General features: G+C 34.6%; 1 protein-coding gene across 1 annotated transcript in view; it reads left to right on the forward strand.

Moving 5' to 3' along the window:
* LOC135208379 (AP-1 complex subunit mu-2-like) overlaps positions 1-19412 on the forward strand; it is a 50648-nt gene extending 31236 nt beyond the window's left edge. Inside the window, exons 4-8 of the mRNA XM_064240480.1 lie at positions 17104-17292; positions 18203-18286; positions 18448-18526; positions 18885-19000; positions 19296-19412. Of these exons, the coding sequence (XP_064096550.1) occupies positions 17104-17292; positions 18203-18286; positions 18448-18526; positions 18885-19000; positions 19296-19412 (585 nt within the window). The remainder of the gene's footprint in view (positions 1-17103; positions 17293-18202; positions 18287-18447; positions 18527-18884; positions 19001-19295) is intronic.
* The last annotated feature ends 582 nt before the right edge of the window (positions 19413-19994 follow it).

Raw genomic sequence — 19994 nt, forward strand, 5'->3', positions numbered from 1 at the left:
GTCGGATTAGATGCGAGGTGGAGGGAGTGGTTTTGTTCCAAGGGGGGGAGGGGGGGGGGGAGTTGGTTTGACGAGGGGTGGGGGAAGGTTGGAAAGGTTAGAAATAAAGAAAGCATGACTCGGCCTGGTAACACCACTCGGCGTCTTCATTTTTACAAGCACCTGCAACCCTTACCTCTATGATAAAATTGGTATAGCAAGCTCCCGTGCTGGTATAAGGCCAGCTTCAAACTACAGATAAAAAGTCCGTTAATTTTCCTGGTATTTCACGCTTCCTATGCATTAATAAAAAAAACCTTTCATTTTGTTTCTATATGAGTTTATCTTAAACTTTAACTACGTCTTGTCAATGGAAAATGTTCGGAAGGAAGCTTATGACATCTCATGAACAAATGTCTCCCACATTGCACTTTTACATATATATATATATATATATATATATATATATATATATATATATATATATATATATATATATGACTGGTAAAAATGTTCTGTTACAAACAGAATTCCATCTAATAAAAGGAGCCCATAAAAATCACCAAAATATAGAGAGAAAAATACTATATTTCAGAGACTGCTGTCTCCCTCTTCAGGGAGACAGCACTTTTACATATATATGTAAAAGTGCTTTTACTTTACATATATATATATATATATATATATATATAATATATATATATATATATATATATAATATATATATATATTATATATATGACTGGTAAAAGTGTTTCTGTTACAACAAAATTCCATCTAATAAAAGGAGCCCAAAAAACACCAAAAATATAGAGAGAAAAGTACTATATTTCTGAGACTGCTGTCTCCCTCTTCAGGCAGATGAATGAGAAAAGTTTACAGAAAAGGTGGTATTTATACCAAGAGGTCCATCCACAGGCAAGCGAATTTAGGTCAATGATGAAATCGGCCTTAATAAAAAAGAGAGGCAGGTAATGAACATCTCAAATTAGCATGGATTTCAGATACGATCGACAAGATTTTCATTCAACCAACGCTCAAGAAGATTAAAGGAGATTATCAGCGGGGGTGACCTAAATTGGCTTACCTGTGGATGGATCTCTTGGTATAAATACCACCTTTTCTGTAAAAACTTTCTCATTCATCTACCTGAAGAGGGAGACAGCAGTCTCTGAATATAGTACTTTTCTCTCTATATTTTTGGTGTTTTTATGGGCTCCTTTCATATATATATATATATATATATATATATATATATATATATATATATATATATATATACACACACAACACACACACACACACACACACACACACACACACACGAAAACAGGACATCAGAATTTCGTCAAGTTGCTTAAGTGCATTGGGATCGAAGGCTTTTTAGTGACAATCGTTCCAAAAAAGTGTGAAAAATCCGAGAAGTTAAGAGGGCATTGTGGCTATTACAATTACACATAAACACACACACACACACACACACACACACACACATATATATATATATATATATATATATATATATATATATATATATATATATATATATATATCGAACTACAAATGTCCTTTAATATCTAATTCGCTCTACCTCGGAATTAATATATTTTCATATATGCTTAACCGAGGGGGAATTTATTAAGCGATAATCGCTTAATAAATTCCCCTCGGTTAAGCATATATGAAAATATATTAATTCCGAGACCTTACCTTACAGACCTTACAGTTCGTTCGGGTTGCCCCAGGTCCCTCAGTGTGAGGCACCTCTAATGTCTACCAGAGAGTTGCTAGTACATCTTCCGGTATATTTTGCATCTTCCAATCTTGGATGGTCTGGGATGCAGTTTAGATATTTGTCGAGCTTATTCTTAAACACATCTACGCTCACTCCTGATATATTCCTCAGATGAGCTGGCAACGCATTGAATAGACGCTGCATTATCGATGCTGGTGCGTAGTGGATTAATGTCCTGTGTGCTTTCCTTATTTTTCCTGGTATTGTTTTGGGCACTATTAATCTACCTCTGCTAGCTCTTTCTGATATTTTTAGTTCCATGATATTTTCTGTTATTCCTTCTATCTGTTTCCATGCCTGAATTATCATGTAGCGTTTCTCTTCTCCTTTCTAGACTATATAATTTTTAATGATTGTAGTCTTTCCCAGTAGTCAAGGTCCTTAACTTCTTCTATTCTAGCTGTAAAGGACCTTTGTACACTCTCTATTTGTGCAATATCCTTTTGATAGTGTGGGTACCATAATCATGTGTTCAGCTTTTCTTGTTTTGAAGTGCCGTAACAACATTCCCATTTTTGCTTTACATTTTGCCAAAAGAATTGCTATTTGATCATTGCATAACATGTTCCTATTCATCATCACACCAAGGTCTTTAACTGCTTCCTTATTTGTGATTGTCTCATTATTAGGTCCCCTATATGCATATAGCTTTCCTTCTCTGTCTCCATAATTTATTGATTCAAATTTATCAGAGTTAAATACCATCCTATTTTCCTCTGCCCAATCATATACTTTGTTAAGGTCTCTTTGTAGAGCGTTCCTATCTTCATCACAAGTAATTTCTCTACTTATTCTTGTGTCATCAGCGAAACTACTCACTACCGAATCCTTAACATTACTGTCTATGTCTTCAATCATAATAACAAACAGTATAGCAGCTAACACCGTACCTTGTGGCACACCGGATATTACCTTGGTTTCATCCGATTTCTCATCGTTTGCAATAACTATCTGTTTTCTTTGTGTAAAAATTCTTTTAACCATCTTCCTATTTTATCTACGATATTGTGTTTTCTAATTTTCTTTGCTAATATATTATGGTCTACTTTGTCAAAAGCTTTTGCAAAGTCTAGATAAACCACATCTGTTTCATTTCCGCTTTTCATATTTTTGAATATGTTCTCACGGTGGACTAACAGTTGGGTTTGTGTACTTTTTCCGGGTACGAAACCGTGTTGTCCTATATTAAACAAATTATTTTTTTATTAAATGTTTCATAATATTTCTTCATTACCCTTTCATACACTTTCATAATATGTGATGTTAGACTCACAGGCCTATAATTACTTGCCTCAAGTCTTGATCCACTTTTGAAAAAAGTAGGTGATATATGCTAATTTGTGCTCATCATAAATCTTGCCTGTATCTACACTTTGTCTTAATAATATTGCAAGTGGCTTTGCGATAGAATGAACTACTTTCTTTAACAAAATAGCAGGGATTCCATCAGGCCCTGCAGCAGCTCCATTTTTAATTTCATTAATTGCCTGCACAATATCAGCTTCATTAATTTCTATGTCAGCTAGATATTCACTATTTTCGTCCCTTACTTCTATATCATTATCTTCATTATCTATTCTAGGGGTGAATTCTCTCTATCGTTCTGCCAGTATGTGCAAATTTCCTTTTTTTCATTCGTTAATCTCCCTTCAATTCTCAGAGGGCCTATTTCTATTCTTCTTTTATTCATCTTCTTCGCATATGAGTATAATAGTTTGGGGTTTTGCTTGATATTTAATAGGGTTTTTTCTTCCAATTTCGTTTTTTCATTTTCTTTTGATTGTATAATCTTTTGTCTGCATTTTCTATCTTACTTTTTTAGTTCTATAACTTTCCATGCATTTTTTTTCTTTTGCAAGACCTTTTTTCCACTTTCTGATTTTCTGGAACCAGATCCTTCTATCTCTTGGTATGCCATGAAATTGATGTTTACTTTTCTTCTTCGGTATATATTTATCCACTATTTTCTCTAATATTTTATTTTATAATATCCTCCGTATTTACCCTTATGTCATCGCTTACGAAAATGTTATCCCAATCTTTGTTTTTTAATTCTTCATTTATTTCTGACCATTTTTATATTTTTATGTAGAAGTTGTATTTTCCATATCCTTCCCACTTTTTTCATTTCTTGCTTATCTCTGTTTTTCACTTTTGCTTTTGGAATGAACTGTTAATTCTATGACATTATGGTCTGAAATACTCGCATTATAAACTATTATTTTCTTTAACATAATTCACCTCGTTCACAAATACTAGGTCTAAAGTATTTTCCTTTCTTGTTGGCAGGTGATTTATTTTGTTGAATGTTGTATTCTAGTAGCATATCTAATAGCTTTTCGAATTGCCTCTTTTCTTCTGCACTACATTACTCCCTTTTTATATGTATAAGTACATCCACAATCTCCTATTCGTTCTTTCCATTCTACGAAAGGAAAGTTGAAGTCACCAGATAGGAGAATAGTCCAGTCCTTGTGATTTCTACATATATCATCCAATTTTTCAATTATTAAGTCCAAACTCTTTAGTATTAGGAGGTCTTATATATTACGATGTTCATTAATTTTTCAGATTCAAATTCTACCGCTATTATTTCACATTCTGAGTTACTATTTTCTCATATATTTTTCCTTTTTTTTGTCTTTCATATATTGCGGTTCCACCCCCTTGATTCCTATTTTTTTCTAATCTGATCATAAGTTTGGAAACCCTTTTATTTGATCATCATTCCCAGTCTCTTGGGAATACCAGGTTTCACTTATATTCATTATATCTATTTTTTTTCTTTTCAAATTTGGGTTAGTTCTTCTAAGTACTCTATTTTCTTTTTGAGTTACTCGTAACTAAACCCTGCGCATTCATCACTATGATGGTTTGCGTGTTTTCTCCTTTCATTTAATATTGGTAGTAATAAGGATTTTCCCATGTCTCTTTCCTGTTCTGGTATGTTTTCTTTTTTTTTCATTTCCAGAAATTCTGACATTAAAAAATCCAACTTTTCCATAATATTTGATCTTCCTTCATCATAATTATTCATTTTGTGTCTGAATCTGCAATTTTCTCCGTTTCTGCAATATCCTCTTGCATAATAAATACAGTTATTATCCCTTGAGTAGAATTTTGGAGCTGATGCATTGAAATTTTTTGCTGACATCTCTGCATATCTCATTGGTGGTTTGCTTTTCTCTTTTACCTGATATTCTTGATTTCTCTCTTTATTTGTTTCTTTCTTATTTTGGATTTTATTACTTGGTTGGTTATTTATTTGATTATGATTCATGGCTACAGGGTGCATATATTTGCATTTTTTGTCGAACTTACATCCTTTTCCTTCTTTTAGGTTTTTGCATATTTTTGGATGCAGATTCTCTGCAATCATCCCCATATCCATCTAGTATGCACATTTACCATATATTTCATAGTTGTGACATACCTTAGGATGTTTGTAGTAAACATCTTTCTCCAAATCTGCAATTCCCTCTTTTCAAAAGGTTGCAGATTTTGTCTTTCTTGTCTATTTTTTCCTCTTTCCCGTCATTGTAGATCTGGTAGAGCCTCTTCGGGATTTGCTTTTCTGTTGCCATATCGTAATTTATTTCTTCGTAGGTATGCTGCTTTATTGCCTCATATGTAGTATCAATGAGTATCTCTGCATCCATACTTTTATCTTGTTCTTTGTTTTCCTTATTTTTTTCTGTCATTTCATTTTTGTTTACTTCTCTTCCGTTTTCCTCTTCTTCTTCTTCTTCTTCTTCTTCTTCCTCTTCCTCTTCTTCTTCATCCTCAACTATTTGTACATTCAATCTTGATTTAATAACATTGTCTATCCATGATAGACATGTTTGAACAAAAAATTTTTTTATCTTTTCTCATATCTTGTATTACCTCAGCACACTGTGGATGGGTCGGAATGTTGCATGCAGCACATTTTCTGATTAGGTTTTGTGGATTGACTATGCTATACCAAACCTTAAACAGTTTGCATGCTTTTGGCATTCTTTTTCCTAATGCGTCAATTAGGATATTCACAAGATTCACCTTATTCATTTTCTTTGTCGGAATATGTTGGTTTATGTATATTTTCTTTATGAGTCTCTTGACCACTTGGATTTTATTTGGAACTTCTTCAATTATTTTCAAGATGTTTTCATTAGATTTGTTCCAGTTTGAAGGATTATATCCTTCTAATATATCTATGAATGCTTTTGTATCTTTTGGTTAGGACTGTTGCTGATTTCATAGATGAGAAATGCCAGTTCCCTTCCTGCTACCTCATCGTATTGCGAATCTGCTAAACACGCTAAATTACGCAATCTCTTCCCGCAGTTGGAACTTACTGCCATCTTGTTCTGATTTACAGTATTACACTTGATAAACTAACTTAGAAGACGCTTTATCCTACTATTTTCACACTAATCTTATCACCGATAGTTCACGAACACTTCTAGATATTTCTCAAATTCTAGTCGTATGTTAAACTTGTGATATCTGTTGATTAATCTGATTTCACGCGGGAACGTCTCACCAAGCAAGATGGCTACTACAGAGAGGTAGAGCGAATTAGATATTAAAGGACATTTGTAGTTCGATATATGTATACGAATCACGGTAATGTGATAGACTATATATATATATATATATATATATATATATATATATATATATATATATATATATATATATATATATATATAGGTACGGGGATACGGAAGGACATGGCACATTACATGATTCTTTATTGCTACGACGTTCGAGACCAAGTCCCATCTTCAGGCTAAAGCAAGAAATAAATATTACATCATTACCAAACAATTAGGAGTTAACGTAAAATTATTATAAATTAAAGTATTTCTAAGTAAAATTACGAATTAAAAAATCTCAAAGAATGAGTATTACATCAATAACATAACATATTCAAGAAAAGGAAATGTAAAATCATAAAAAAATTAAAATATTTCTAAGTAAAATTACGAATAAAAACATTAAACAGAATATATGTATATATAAATATAAAAATATCAAAAATGAGGAAAATACCTTGCTCAAGCAGAGTCCCCGCCGTTCCGTGTCAGGACGGTGGAAAAAAAAGTCAAGAAGAGGCAAAGAACAAAGTGACGTGTCTTTATGCTATATACAAAGGTACTGAGGGTAGTATGGTTGTTAAGTGAAGGTACCAGTTTCTTAATTGCCAAACTTTCAAGAACGAGGAGGTGGTGTTCTTATGGTGACGTCATAATGACCTTAAAGTTGTTATAATCTATCTCTGCCTTACAGATTCTGGCGTGATTCCTAATATTTGATTGTTCAGGGGTGGATAATTTGCTGCCCGTTCGGTAACTTACACCTCTATGAGCATCACATCTCACTTTGACCAACGGCGCGTACTTCCTGAAACAATCAAATTATTAGGAATCACGCCAGAATCTGTAAGGCAGAGATAGATTATAACAACTTTAAGGTCATTATGACGTCACCATATGAACACCACCTCCTCGTTCTTGAAAGTTTGGCAATTAAGAAACTGGTACCTTCACTTAACAACTATACTACCTCAGTACCTTTGTATATAGCATAAAGACACGTCACTTTGTTCTTTGCCTCTTCTTGACTTTTTTTCCACCGTCCTGACACGGAACGGCGGGACTCTGCTTGAGCAAGGTATTTTCCTCATTTTTAATATTTTTATATTTATATATACATATATTCTGTTTAATGTTTTTATTCGTAATTTTACTTAGAAATATTTTAATTTTTTATGATTTTACATTTCCTTTTCTTGAATATGTTATGTATTGATGTAATACTCATTCTTTGAGATTTTTTTAATTCGTAATTTTACTTAGACATACTTTAATTTATAATAATTTTACGTTAACTCTAATGTTTGGTAATGATGTAATATTTATTTCTTTGCCTTTAGCCTGAAGATGGGACTTTGTCTCGAAACGTCGTAGCAATAAAGAATCATGTAATGTGCCATGTCCTTCCGTATCCCCGTACCTATTTCATCGAGGATTAGCCCACCAGTGATGAAGAATATCTTATTGTGAACATGAGAATCTACGCTGTGTAAACCTCGCCTGTTTCAATGGCCATCATATTTTTTAGTGGATTTTTCTTTGAGGAAGATGCGTAGTGGAGTCTGTGTTGCCGTGTTCTTGGAACCGAGTCGCCTATCCCTTCAGATCCACGATGTTTTCCTGGATGTTTGCCCTGCTCTTTCTGGTGCGACTTAGATCGAGAGGATTAGTACATTTTTGGGACCTAATAGTGAAAAGATACAACAGATATTTGCTGCAAGAAATGTCGCAAATTTGAAAAACACATTGAAAAAGTTGTCCAAAGGCCAAGCTTGACCTAGAGTTTCTACAGTACTGTAGCCTTAACCATGTTGCGCCAAATTTTGTGAAGTTCAAATTGTATAGACAATCTTTGTATAATACCAGGTTTTATTCTGATTCCACAACTACTTTGTTAAACTTGGAGATTGTGAAAAAGAAAAGCTAATTAAGAAACATGAAAATGCCATTCAACCTTTGCACAATGAAATTGTTAGAAACTTTACACTTATTGATTTGTTATTATTCAATTGCTTACTGACTAAACACCTTAACCACTACATTGATGAATAAAGAACACGCATAATAACAAGCTTCAGAAACTAGGCATCATTACACCTAAATTCAATGAAGGAGGGAATAAGGTAGTATTTAACCTATCTGATTACAATTTAACCAAGAGAGAGGAATTCCTTTTATCTTTAGGCCTGGATTTTTGCTTGCCGGTTTACACACCTCCATATTATGAATATTTTCTACCATTTGAAATTTTGTTTTCAAAATTAAAAAACATAGCTCTGAATACTGACCTTTCGAAGTTTCAAAACGACCTGTCCACATTTGCCCATATCAATTTTAACAAACTAAAACCAAGATGGGCACCATTTTTTAATAAACGTGACCTTGGTATCCTTAAGAAACTAAAGGAAAAAAGCAATCTCATTTTTTCTAAACCCGATAAAGGCAAGGGAACCGTCATAATGAATAAAACAGAGTATATTCACAAAATGGAAACAATTCTGAAAGACGCTACCAAGTTTAGAAACATGGGTGACATTGACTAACAAACTAATTTTTAAAAATGAGGACAGAATAAACCGGTTCTTGAAAACGTTGAAAGATAATAAAACGATAGATCAAACAACTTACGAAAATCTTTATGTAACAGGTTCTTCATTGGGTGTTATGTATGGCCTACCAAAAATACACAAGGAGGGGTATCCCTATGAGACCCATCCTTTCATCCTATACTACACCAGGTTACAAAATAGCTAAATTCTTGACACCTCTATTAGAGAATCATTTTAAAAATGAATATAATCTAACCAATTCTCTTGATTTTAAGAACAGTATTTTATGCCAGGACTCTGACCTAACCATGGCAAGCTTCGACGTTGAAGCACTTTTCACTAATATACCTGTGGAGGAAACCATCAGCTTTATTTTAGATACTATTTTTACAGAAGACGATACTACATATAGTGGCTTTAAACGTGATAATTTTAGGAAATTGTTAGAATTAGCAGTGCGGGACACTGCTTTCATTTTTAATGGACAGGTTTATTTGCAAATAGAGGGTGTAGGTATGGGGAATCCCCTAAGTTGTACATTCGCCAATATTTTTATGCTCAAATTTGAAAGGGAACTGCTGGACAATTGCCCTCCGTCTTTTTAAAACCGCTTTTTTTACCGAAGGTATGTAGATGACACTTTTGTTTTGTTTAAAGATAGGCATCATAGCGACTCATTTTTACAATATGCTAACTCCAAACATCAAAATATTAAATTTACCTGTGAATTAGAAGAAAATGGACAATTAGCATTTTTAGATACAATGGTAGTTCGTAAAGATAACTGTTTTAACATAGGAATCTACAGGAAACCTACCTTTACCGGTCTTGGCTTGAATTTCTACAGTTTTTGTTTTTATAATTTTAAATTAAATTCTTTATCAACGCTCCTCCACAGGGCTATAAACCTAACATCAAGTTGGAAATATTCCATGACGAAAATAATATTTCTTGAGGGATTTTTCAAAAGCAATTGTTACCCATCGGGTTATTTTTTTTAAATACGTCAAAAAATACCATCAATAAACTTTTTCATCCACCTAGTCCAGTCCATTTAGCACAGAAATTTAGATACTATATTAAAATACCTTATATACATGATAAGAAGTTTTTGCACCCCCTTAAGAAAATTTTAAACCGCCATTATCCAGCAGTTGATACCAGATTCACTTGCATAAATCCTAGAAATATTGGTAGCTTCCTAAAACAAAACAAAGAGAATTGCCCTCCTTGATGCAATCCGGTTGTAGTGTATTTATTTAATTGCTGTCGATGTAATCAGCAGACCTACGTAGGAAGTACGCGCCGGTTGCTCAAAGTGAGATGTGATGCTCATAGAGGTGTAAGTTACCGAAAACGGGCAGCAAGAAATTATCCACCCCTGAACAATCAAATATTAGGAATCACGCCAGAATCTGTTAAGCCAGAGATAGATTATAACAACTTTAAGGTCATTATGACGTCACCATATGAACACCACCTCCTCGTTCTTGAAAGTTTGGCAATTAAGAAACTGGTACCTTCACTTAACAACCATACTACCTCAGTACCTTTGTATATAGCATAAAGACACGTCACTTTGTTTTTCTTTGCCTCTTCTTGACTTTTTTTTCCACCGTCCTGACACGGAACGGCGGGACTCTGCTTGAGCAAGGTATTTTCCTCATTTTTGATATTATTATATTTATATATACATATATTCTGTTTAATGTTTTTATTCGTAATTTTACTTAGAAATATTTTAATTTTTTATGATTTTACATTTCCTTTTCTTGAATATGTTATGTATTGATGTAATACTCATTCTTTGAGATTTTTTAATTCGTAATTTTACTTAGAAATACTTTAATTTATAATAATTTTACGTTAACTCCTAATTGTTTGGTAATGATGTTAATATTTATTTCTTGCCTTTAGCCTGAAGATGGGACTTTGTCTCGAAACGTCGTAGCAATAAAGAATCATGTAATGTGCCATGTCCTTCCGTATCCCCGTACCTATTTCATCGAGGATTAGCCCACCAGTGATATATATATATATAATAATTATATATATATATATATATATATATATATAATATAATATAATGTTATGTACGGTTCAGTTGGTTACAAACGACCAGTTTTCCCTTTGTGAGGAGATTGTATGTTAATTGCTTCAGGAGGACATTCCTGAGGTCATTTCATTATTTATTTTTCCTATTTTGAAGAGATACCTTCAAGAGGATTGACTATCTAACTCTTTCGCTAAATTCCTGCTTACGTCATCGACTCGACTTCTCAGATGGACGAAAATCCTTGATAAAAAAAAAAAATGCTCAATTCAATATTTTATGCATTCAATTTGCGGAAAAATCGAGTTCCCAGCATGTCCCACATAATCCCGTGTCTTTTTTGGATATGGAAAGAGGATCTGGGTATCGGATTAGAGATGGTCAGTGACCTTCGACAGTAGGTATACAAGTGTCGTATTAAGAAGAACGCCAGCTGGCATAAAAACAGCTTAGCCTACAACCAAGGTTCATATGTCTACAACAGTTTCCAAAATTTTGGTGTAACTAAAATGTCTTTTGTTCTTATGAATATAGTGCGTATTGCCTGACTTTATTAAAGCAATCATTATTCAGAATCCAAAGAGTTCACTAATTTCGTCAACAAGCTTCCAAAGAGCAGAATGTCCATTTGGGAAGATAGAGCTTAAAAGACTTCGCCTACCGGAGTACTGTGCGAGTACTATCGTTCTTAAGTTATATAAAAAAAAGTTGATGGGAACACACATGCGAAAACATCCTATTATGATTGCTAGTCAGTGTAAGAAACTCCCACCAAAGCTATACACGAGATCACAAGACAATTCGAGTTGGAGTCTGATATCTTTAGCACCTTGCCATAAGACTTCGCATATAGCAGCCTACTAGTATCATTGTTTTGTTTCTTACCCTAATGCAAAACAGAGGACGCGCATGCTCGCTAAAACGGATGACACACATATAAGCTCCTTGCCTGGAAACTATTTAGCTTGTTGCTAATAAACGTTACGCCAGTGGCCTCAGTGAAATTTGCGAAAAAATTTAATTCTGTCGAATTGTTGTGTGCAGCATGTTTTCTACAAACTCGTGTGTGAGTTCAAGTTCTATCCTCTCACGAACGGCAGGGTTTTTCACCTGAATAATACTGCAGTGTCAAGAACGTGATGAAATCAAGAAGTTAAAGAGTTCATTGTTTAATGCATGTGTATTTACCAAGAAAAAAAAAAAAAAAGGAGGGGGAGGGGAGATGTTAAAAGCTGTTGTTGTTTGAGATTAAGCTGGCCTTATGCTAGCACAGACTCTTGCTCCTAGAGCAGCCCGTAGTGTTAATAGCATATAGAGTATGCTCATAAGTTTATATAAAATACTGTCAGTGGCTGAATCTTTGGACTTAGGAACACATTCATTATTGTTTACTCCATCGAAATACCATAAGATTCTAGATTATTTGAGAGAATTTTGTCCTTATTTCACCGGAACCTTACTTTTATTTCACTCGCCTTTAAAATACTCGGTTTCCTTAAATTACAGTTTTATCATACAATTTAAAACAAATGGCTAAAGGGTTGTGATGCACATAATAAATAGATGTTGGTGCAGGCTCCAGGTTTACTATCCGTATCAGCGCTGCCCTTTAACAGGATATGGCCGGATGTCACTTTCTAGCTGTATAGTTTTCTAAAGCATTGACAAAAAATTAAGCCACTGTGCTTATAATTTCCTTTTTACAGTACAGGCTGCTTGATCTGCCGTTTACAGGAAGAGACCTATTTAGGGTCACTTAGCGGTGCTGCTGACGAATCCTTCGTGCAATAATTTTTGAAGATATTTGTGATCTATACAACGGTAAAATTGCTTTGTAATTCATCCTATGTGATAAATTTACAAAACTGTCGAATGTAATAAAATTTAACTGACAACATTGATTAAACTAACATCGTACGAAAGTTTAGGTGGATTCATGTGTGAATGTTATGATCTAGCTGACGCTGACGTCAATTGATCTCTGAAAAAGCGCCCTCCCCGAGTACGAAGAATGTTGTCGGCGTGACGTATCTCTTGTGACACTACTTTCACGGGTTTGTACAGATATTAGTTTTGTAGAAATTATATATTTTAGAAGTAATATGATGTAGTGTGCGCGAGAGCATAGATGAAGCTGTTTTTTCGCTGTATTTGCTGAGGGAAAGTCCACCATATACCTAGTACCTATACCGTAATCCATGGCAGACCTGGACCAGCTGAGATTGTGACATCTCGGAGGAAATTAGGTAGTTCATGGTACATCCTACGAGGCCAATGGGATTTTTTTAGGGGATAGTCTGTTTGAGCATTACTTTGATTTAATAGTATTATGGTGTACGTGAATTTCTTCAAGAGGATATTACCTATAGTAGGATCCAGGCTTAATCTTGGTTGCCCGGTGATGTAGAAATAACGTTAGGAACTAGCTACTACCTATCTAGGGTATCCATTGATTTGTATTTTTCAGGCAGCTTATTTTCTAGTTTGCTCTCCGATTAATTTTGTCCCTCCCAACCCTATGCTCCTCTAGGTTTGTCAATTTCTCAGTATGTTAACAGGATATCCATAGGGTAAACAACCACAGACGATCCTTCGTCATTGCACTGGCCAGGCGATATTTAGGGTAAAACACCGCGTGGACTGGCCAACTCACCGACACTACCACAGCTAGGCCATCCTCCGAAAAAGTACTTTTAACGCGTCTTGACACCGGAGATGGTCATCAGTCACGAGTTGTTGTTGGCGAGAGAAGGAGCTAAAGACCTCTACTCTCCTCTCAAAGTAAGTATTTTCTCCCAAGTTAGAAATTAAGGCCATATTTTAAGATTTAAGCAGAGGGTACTGAAAAGGGTGGCCAACGCAGTGCCCACACCACCAAAACGCTTTCGAAATTTTTACTTACAACTCTGAATATTTAGAAGATTGACGCCATGTCAATGTTTGCGGAGTTGCTTGTGTCAATAAACTTCCCATTTCCTGTGCTAAATCCGCACACCACTTGTACCCATGGACGCTGGGGCACTTTCATCATAACAATCATACACCTGACCTCTAACCATATTTATCGAAGGGGACTACAGCATTCTTTGCGGCGTTTTGTGCTCTTCAATTGTTTATCAGTGTTGTCTATTGGTATGTGTTTACCCTCCAAACTGGGTATGAGACTTAAACAAAACCGGGGAAATAAGTTGAATTAGTGTATCTATTTGTAGTAGGTATAAATACACATTACAGCAATTTTATCATTGTTGCATTACTATGACAACTAGAATTCATGGAAACAGTTTGTAAATGCATCGGTGTATGTGTGATGCTCCACTAGATTGGCAATGGTGAGTCATTTTTCCTTGCGTCATCTGCTCGTAAGTATACATCCGAAAGATTTGTAATTTTTTGGGGTTGATTTCGTTGCAAAAGATGGATAGTAGACATGGATTAAACAAACATTTTGAAGTAAAGTTAAACTAAATAATGAGTAAAGTAAACAATTAAGCGAATAAAGCTTTGCACCCATAGTCAGTGTTGTCGTCTGCTGCTCGTAAGTGTGTTTGTTGAGTGAGTACTTAGGAACCAGGAACAGCAATGTGGTTCAAGTGCAATGTGGAGTGAATGAAGACCAAAATGTGTGTAATTACAATCAAATAAGCACTGTGGGGTTTCAGTTGTGACGGCAGTAAGGATAAAACCACCGATTGCAAGGTAAAAATGAATTCAGTTCAAACCATGACCCCGGGAATAAAAAGTTTCATACTTTCACTAATATAGGCAACAAAATGTTGTTTTCTTGTGCTGATTACAACTGCGATCTTGAGTAAAATCAATAAACAATACATAAATATGCTAACATTGTTCAAATGAGTGCTGGGAAGGCTGGTGGATTGTCTGTGGTTAGAACGGCCAGCCACGCGATTGCCGCCATATTGGGTTTCTAAACTGCCTTGAAAACAAATTTTACGAAGAGCTCACATGCTTTTGTTAGTTTGTATGGGGCTGTCATATATCACATCATGTTGACGAAACTTCAGTCTTTTGAATGGCATGCCTAAAGTTGTAATTGTATTCTTGTTTCACCAATTAGGGTAAACAATCACAGACAATCCAACTCATCACACTAGCCAGGTCTTATTCACTTGATATTTAATTGGTGAAACAAGAATACAATTACAACTTTAAGCATACCATTCAAATGATTGAAGTTTCGTCAACATAATGTGATATATGACAGCCCCATACAAACTAAAATAAGCATGTGACGCTCTTCGTAAAATATGTTTTCAGGGCAGTTTTGAAATCCAATATGGTGGCAATCGTGAGGCTGGCCGGTCTAACCATGGACAATCCACCATCTTTCCCAGCCTTCCCAGCACTCATTTTAACAATGTTAGCTTATATACTATGTAACGTTTATTGATTTTACTCAAGATTGCAGTTGTAATCAGCACAAGAAAAAAATATTTTGTTGCCTATATTAGTGAAAGTATGAAACTTTTTATTCCCGGGGTCATGGTTTGAACTGAATTCATATTTACCTTGTAATCGGTGGTTTTACCCTTAGTGCCATCACAACTGAAACTCCACAGTGTTTATTTGATTGTAATTATACACATTTTGGGCTTAATTCACTCCAAATTGCACTTGAACCACGTTGCTCTTCCTGGTTCCTAAGCACTCACTCCACAAACACAGTTACGTGCAGCAGACGACTACATGTTTATGAGGTGCAATGCTTTATTCCCTTAATTGTTTACTTTACTCATTACGTTTTAGTTTAACTTTACTTTACAATGTTTATTTAATTCATGTCTATTATTCCTTTTTTGCAACCAAATTAAACCCCAAAAATTACAGATATTTCTGAAGTACGAGTAGACAACTGTAAAAAGACTCATCGTTGCCAATCTAGTGGAGCGTCACACATACGCCAATGCATTTAAAAACTGTTATGATGAATTCTAGTTGTCATAGTAATGCAGTAATGATAGAATTGCTGTAATGTGTATTTATACTACAAATAGATAAGCTAATTTAACTTATTTCCCCGGTTTTGTGCAAGTCTTATATCCAGTTTGGAGGGTAAACACATACCAATTGACAACACTGATAAACAATTGAAGAGCGCAAAACGCTGCAAAGAATGCCGTAGTCCCCTTCGATAAGTACGAATAAGTACTACTGGTTAGAGGTTGGGTTTACGATTGTTGTGATAAAAGTGCCCCAGCGTCTACGGGTACAAGTGGTGTGCAGATTTAGCACAGGAAATGGGAAGTTCGTCAACACAAGCAACTCCGCAAACATCGAGATGGCGTCAATCTTCAAAATAGTTGGAGTTGTACGTAAAAATTTCGAAAGCGTTTTGGGGTAGTGTGCACTGCGTTGGCCACACTTTTCATTACCCTCTGTTTAAATCTTAAAATATGGCCTTAATTTCTAACTTTGGAGAAAATACTTACTTTGAGAGGAGAGTAGAGGTCTTGAGCTCTTGCTGTCACCACCAACAACTCATGACTGATGACCATCTCCGGTGTCAGGACGTGTTAAAGTACTTTTTCGGAGGGTGGCCAAAACCGCAGTGGTCGGTGAGTTGGCTAGTCCACTCGGTTGTTTACCCTAGTATGTAGCTACGCTATAGGGACCCACTGTACTAGATACCCAAAACCCCCTCCAAAAGGAATTCTTTATAATGGAGATCTTTTGCTTTTTTCTTAAATCTTTATATTCATTAAAACAGGCATGCTAAAATCTTAAGGCAGATATATGCCTACAGAGATACTTAGATAACCTATACCAATTTGAGTTCTTATGTAGGCTGGTAGTAGGTTAAACGTGGCATTCACGTGAGTGGGGCAGATTTTAAAGTAGTATATACCAAAATATTATTGGAAACTGCAATTTCCAAGGAAATACCCGACGAGCTACTATTATTTAGATTAACCCATAATCATTCAAAAGCTGTTATGACATAGAAGGGCTTAACCTAATCAAGAAAATAATGAGTATTTGGTTGTTATATTGACCAAGTGAAGGCAAATAGAAGGGCCTAATAAAAAAAGGGGTGTTGACAGGATGAAACTGTTTATTGATGGTCTGAGAAATGTTTTGCTGTTTTCATTTAAAAGGTATTAAAGAAATGTAATTTTTTCTTTACAGGACCTCCAAGATGTTAGGTGGTCTATTTATTATATAAACCATAAAGGTGAGGTGCTCATATCCCGTGTCTATCGGGATGACATTGGACGAAATGCAGTGGATGCATTCCGTGTTAACGTAATCCATGCTCGTCAACAAGTCCGCTCACCGGTCACCAACATTGCTCGTACAAGTTTTTTCCACATTAAGGTAGAGTCCTTGTTTCACCTTTTACTGTGAGTGATCACGAGGGAAGAAAATCTAATAGCTTTTAAATAAAGAATTAAAATCTTGTTATGAAATTGTGAAATTAAATGTACATGAAGTTGTGAAATTAAAAATTGAATGGGCTGTAGAGTTCCTGTTTTCAAGACTTCTCTGTGAATAGTAACCTGCCAATTCAAAGAATTCATTGACAAGTTGAAGAATCTTAATAGCATTCTATCCTACCATTTAACAAAATAAATGACATGCTGGTTATCGAAGGTTGTAACTTCACTTGACAATACTGTCTTCTAAAAATTCCTGTTAGAATTGGAAATAGCAAGTTTTTTTTATATCCATTTGAGTAAGTTGCTTGTATTTCTGTCTTACTGGTCCTCATTCTTTTAGCTGAAAAAGTGTATTATGAATAAAGTAGAGTTGACTTAAGTTATATATCCTGAAAATGTTTTGGCCTTATTAAGAGTTATATATCCTGAAAATGTTGTGGCCTTATTAAGAGTTTGAAATTGCTCTGTGAAGATTAATCAGATGTGGGTCATGTATTTCTTTACTGTTTTACTTAGTACCTTCTTCACAGAGAACTCTACAGGTATGCAGAGTTAGATGTATAACATTTGTCATTTTACCTCTCATCACCATGATTCATGTGTAATAATGTTTTCATTTGTTATAGACATTGCTTTCATGATGGTTGTTGAAAAATTTCTTTGAAGTAGAATTGATATTATGAAACTTGTAGGATGAGCAACAAGTTCACTTTTCTTTGTGGAGAGTAATTTAATATACATTACAAATAAAAATGTAGTTAAATCTTCCTGACATAATATACATTTTGTATTGTAGATAGTAATGTATGTGAGAACTAAAAGAATTATAACTGGTTTTATTTCAACAGCGAGCTAACATCTGGGTTGCAGCTGTCACCAAGCAAAATGTCAATGCTTCGCAGGTGTTTGAGTTCCTCATCAAGATGCTGGAGGTAAGAAAAAGTACAGTTAGTTGCAGAGTTGACTTGAGATTTATTTACAAAGTGAAATTGACCTGACTTGAAATTGCATGACCGATTCTGACACATTCTTTGTATAAAATTTCATGTTATAGTGACCCATTTTTTAAATAGTTTGATTTTATTATTTTCAGGTGATGAGCAGCTACTTCGGAAAGATTTCTGAGGAAAACGTCAAGAACAATTTTGTTCTTATTTATGAACTGCTTGATGGTAAGGGAACAAAGACTTGGTATAAAAGTGCTTGCTAAAATGTTTAGCCTTAGTAGATTGTTTGCATCCTATAATATGTTAATTGTTATTTAAAATGTACTGTGCATTGGCTATGTGAAGACAAATTTCAGTATCAGAAATTTACAATGTTGAGTTTTGATACTGTATAGTAATTTTTCAAGTTAGATTTTATAAATATCTTGTACTTCATAGAATATCGGCATTCTGTTCTGAAGTATTGTAACCATTCAAGTTGTTTTAACATTGATCTGGGGAATAACTATACATCGGTATTCTAACAATTAGTGATTAATCATTGGTCTATGACTAATTTAGTTACATTCTCTTAACTTTTCAGAGATTCTTGATTTTGGCTACCCCCAGAACACAGACACAGGTGTCCTCAAGACATTTATAACACAGCAGGGTATTAAGACTGCTACCAAAGAAGAGCAGTCCCAAATTACATCTCAGGTATGTCTTATTTATTAGTGTTTAGCTTCAGTTTTTCTGATCGAATGACTTATTTTAATTGTGGTGATTTATCAGTTGCTCTGGCAAAGATTGGAAATATTAGTGCGGTTTTTATTTTTGAATTTCGTGAAATTCAAAAATAAAATGAAACCCTTTATGGTATAGTTTTACTTTTACCCATTGACTAACAATAATATACCTACTCTAATCCATACATGCATCATACGATGAAAATATTTTACTACCGTGGAACTATTCCTAGCTTTGTACTAGTCTTTGCTCATCCCCATTACAGAATGTCTTGTGTAAGTGTGATGAGGAATGCCATGGATCAGTAGCAAAGGTTTTTGCTGAATTTTTACATTTAATTCAACATGATACCTTGGCACCAGAATTACTTTTTATGCTATAAATAAATGCTAATAAATCTCATTCCATAAATGTGAGAAAAGTTAATTAGGATAGGGGAAGGATGGAAGGAATGTGACCTTAAAGTTGCATTTGTGTAACTGTTCTTTTAAACGTTTCGAAGATATTTTCTTCTTTACGATTCAAGATGTTCAGATTGATTTTGTTTAAAAACCTAAAAAGAAACTTTACAGTCACTAAAATGCAGTACAGAATACCATTTAGTGAACTAAAATCATTCTGTGTGTGTGTGTGGAATAGTTGCTGTTTGAGGCCATGGTTATATAACAATGTACAGGCAGTCCCCAGGTTACGACGGTCTCGGCTTACGACGCTTCTCAATTATATTCATCAGACATTATTTCCAGGGTTACGACGCCTACAACGCTCATCTGGCAGATGAAATATGACACCAAAAATGCAAAATAATCAATATTTGAAGTTTTTTTTTTTTAATGAAAAATGCCATAAGAATGCAGTTTACATAGTTTTCAATGCACCCAAAGCATTAAAAGTAAGTTTGTTCATGAAACTTACCTGTCAGATATATATATAGCTGTATTTTCTGAAGTCCAACAGAATTTTA

Source organism: Macrobrachium nipponense, chromosome 35, assembly GCF_015104395.2.
Source record: "Macrobrachium nipponense isolate FS-2020 chromosome 35, ASM1510439v2, whole genome shotgun sequence".
NCBI lineage: Eukaryota > Metazoa > Arthropoda > Malacostraca > Decapoda > Palaemonidae > Macrobrachium > Macrobrachium nipponense.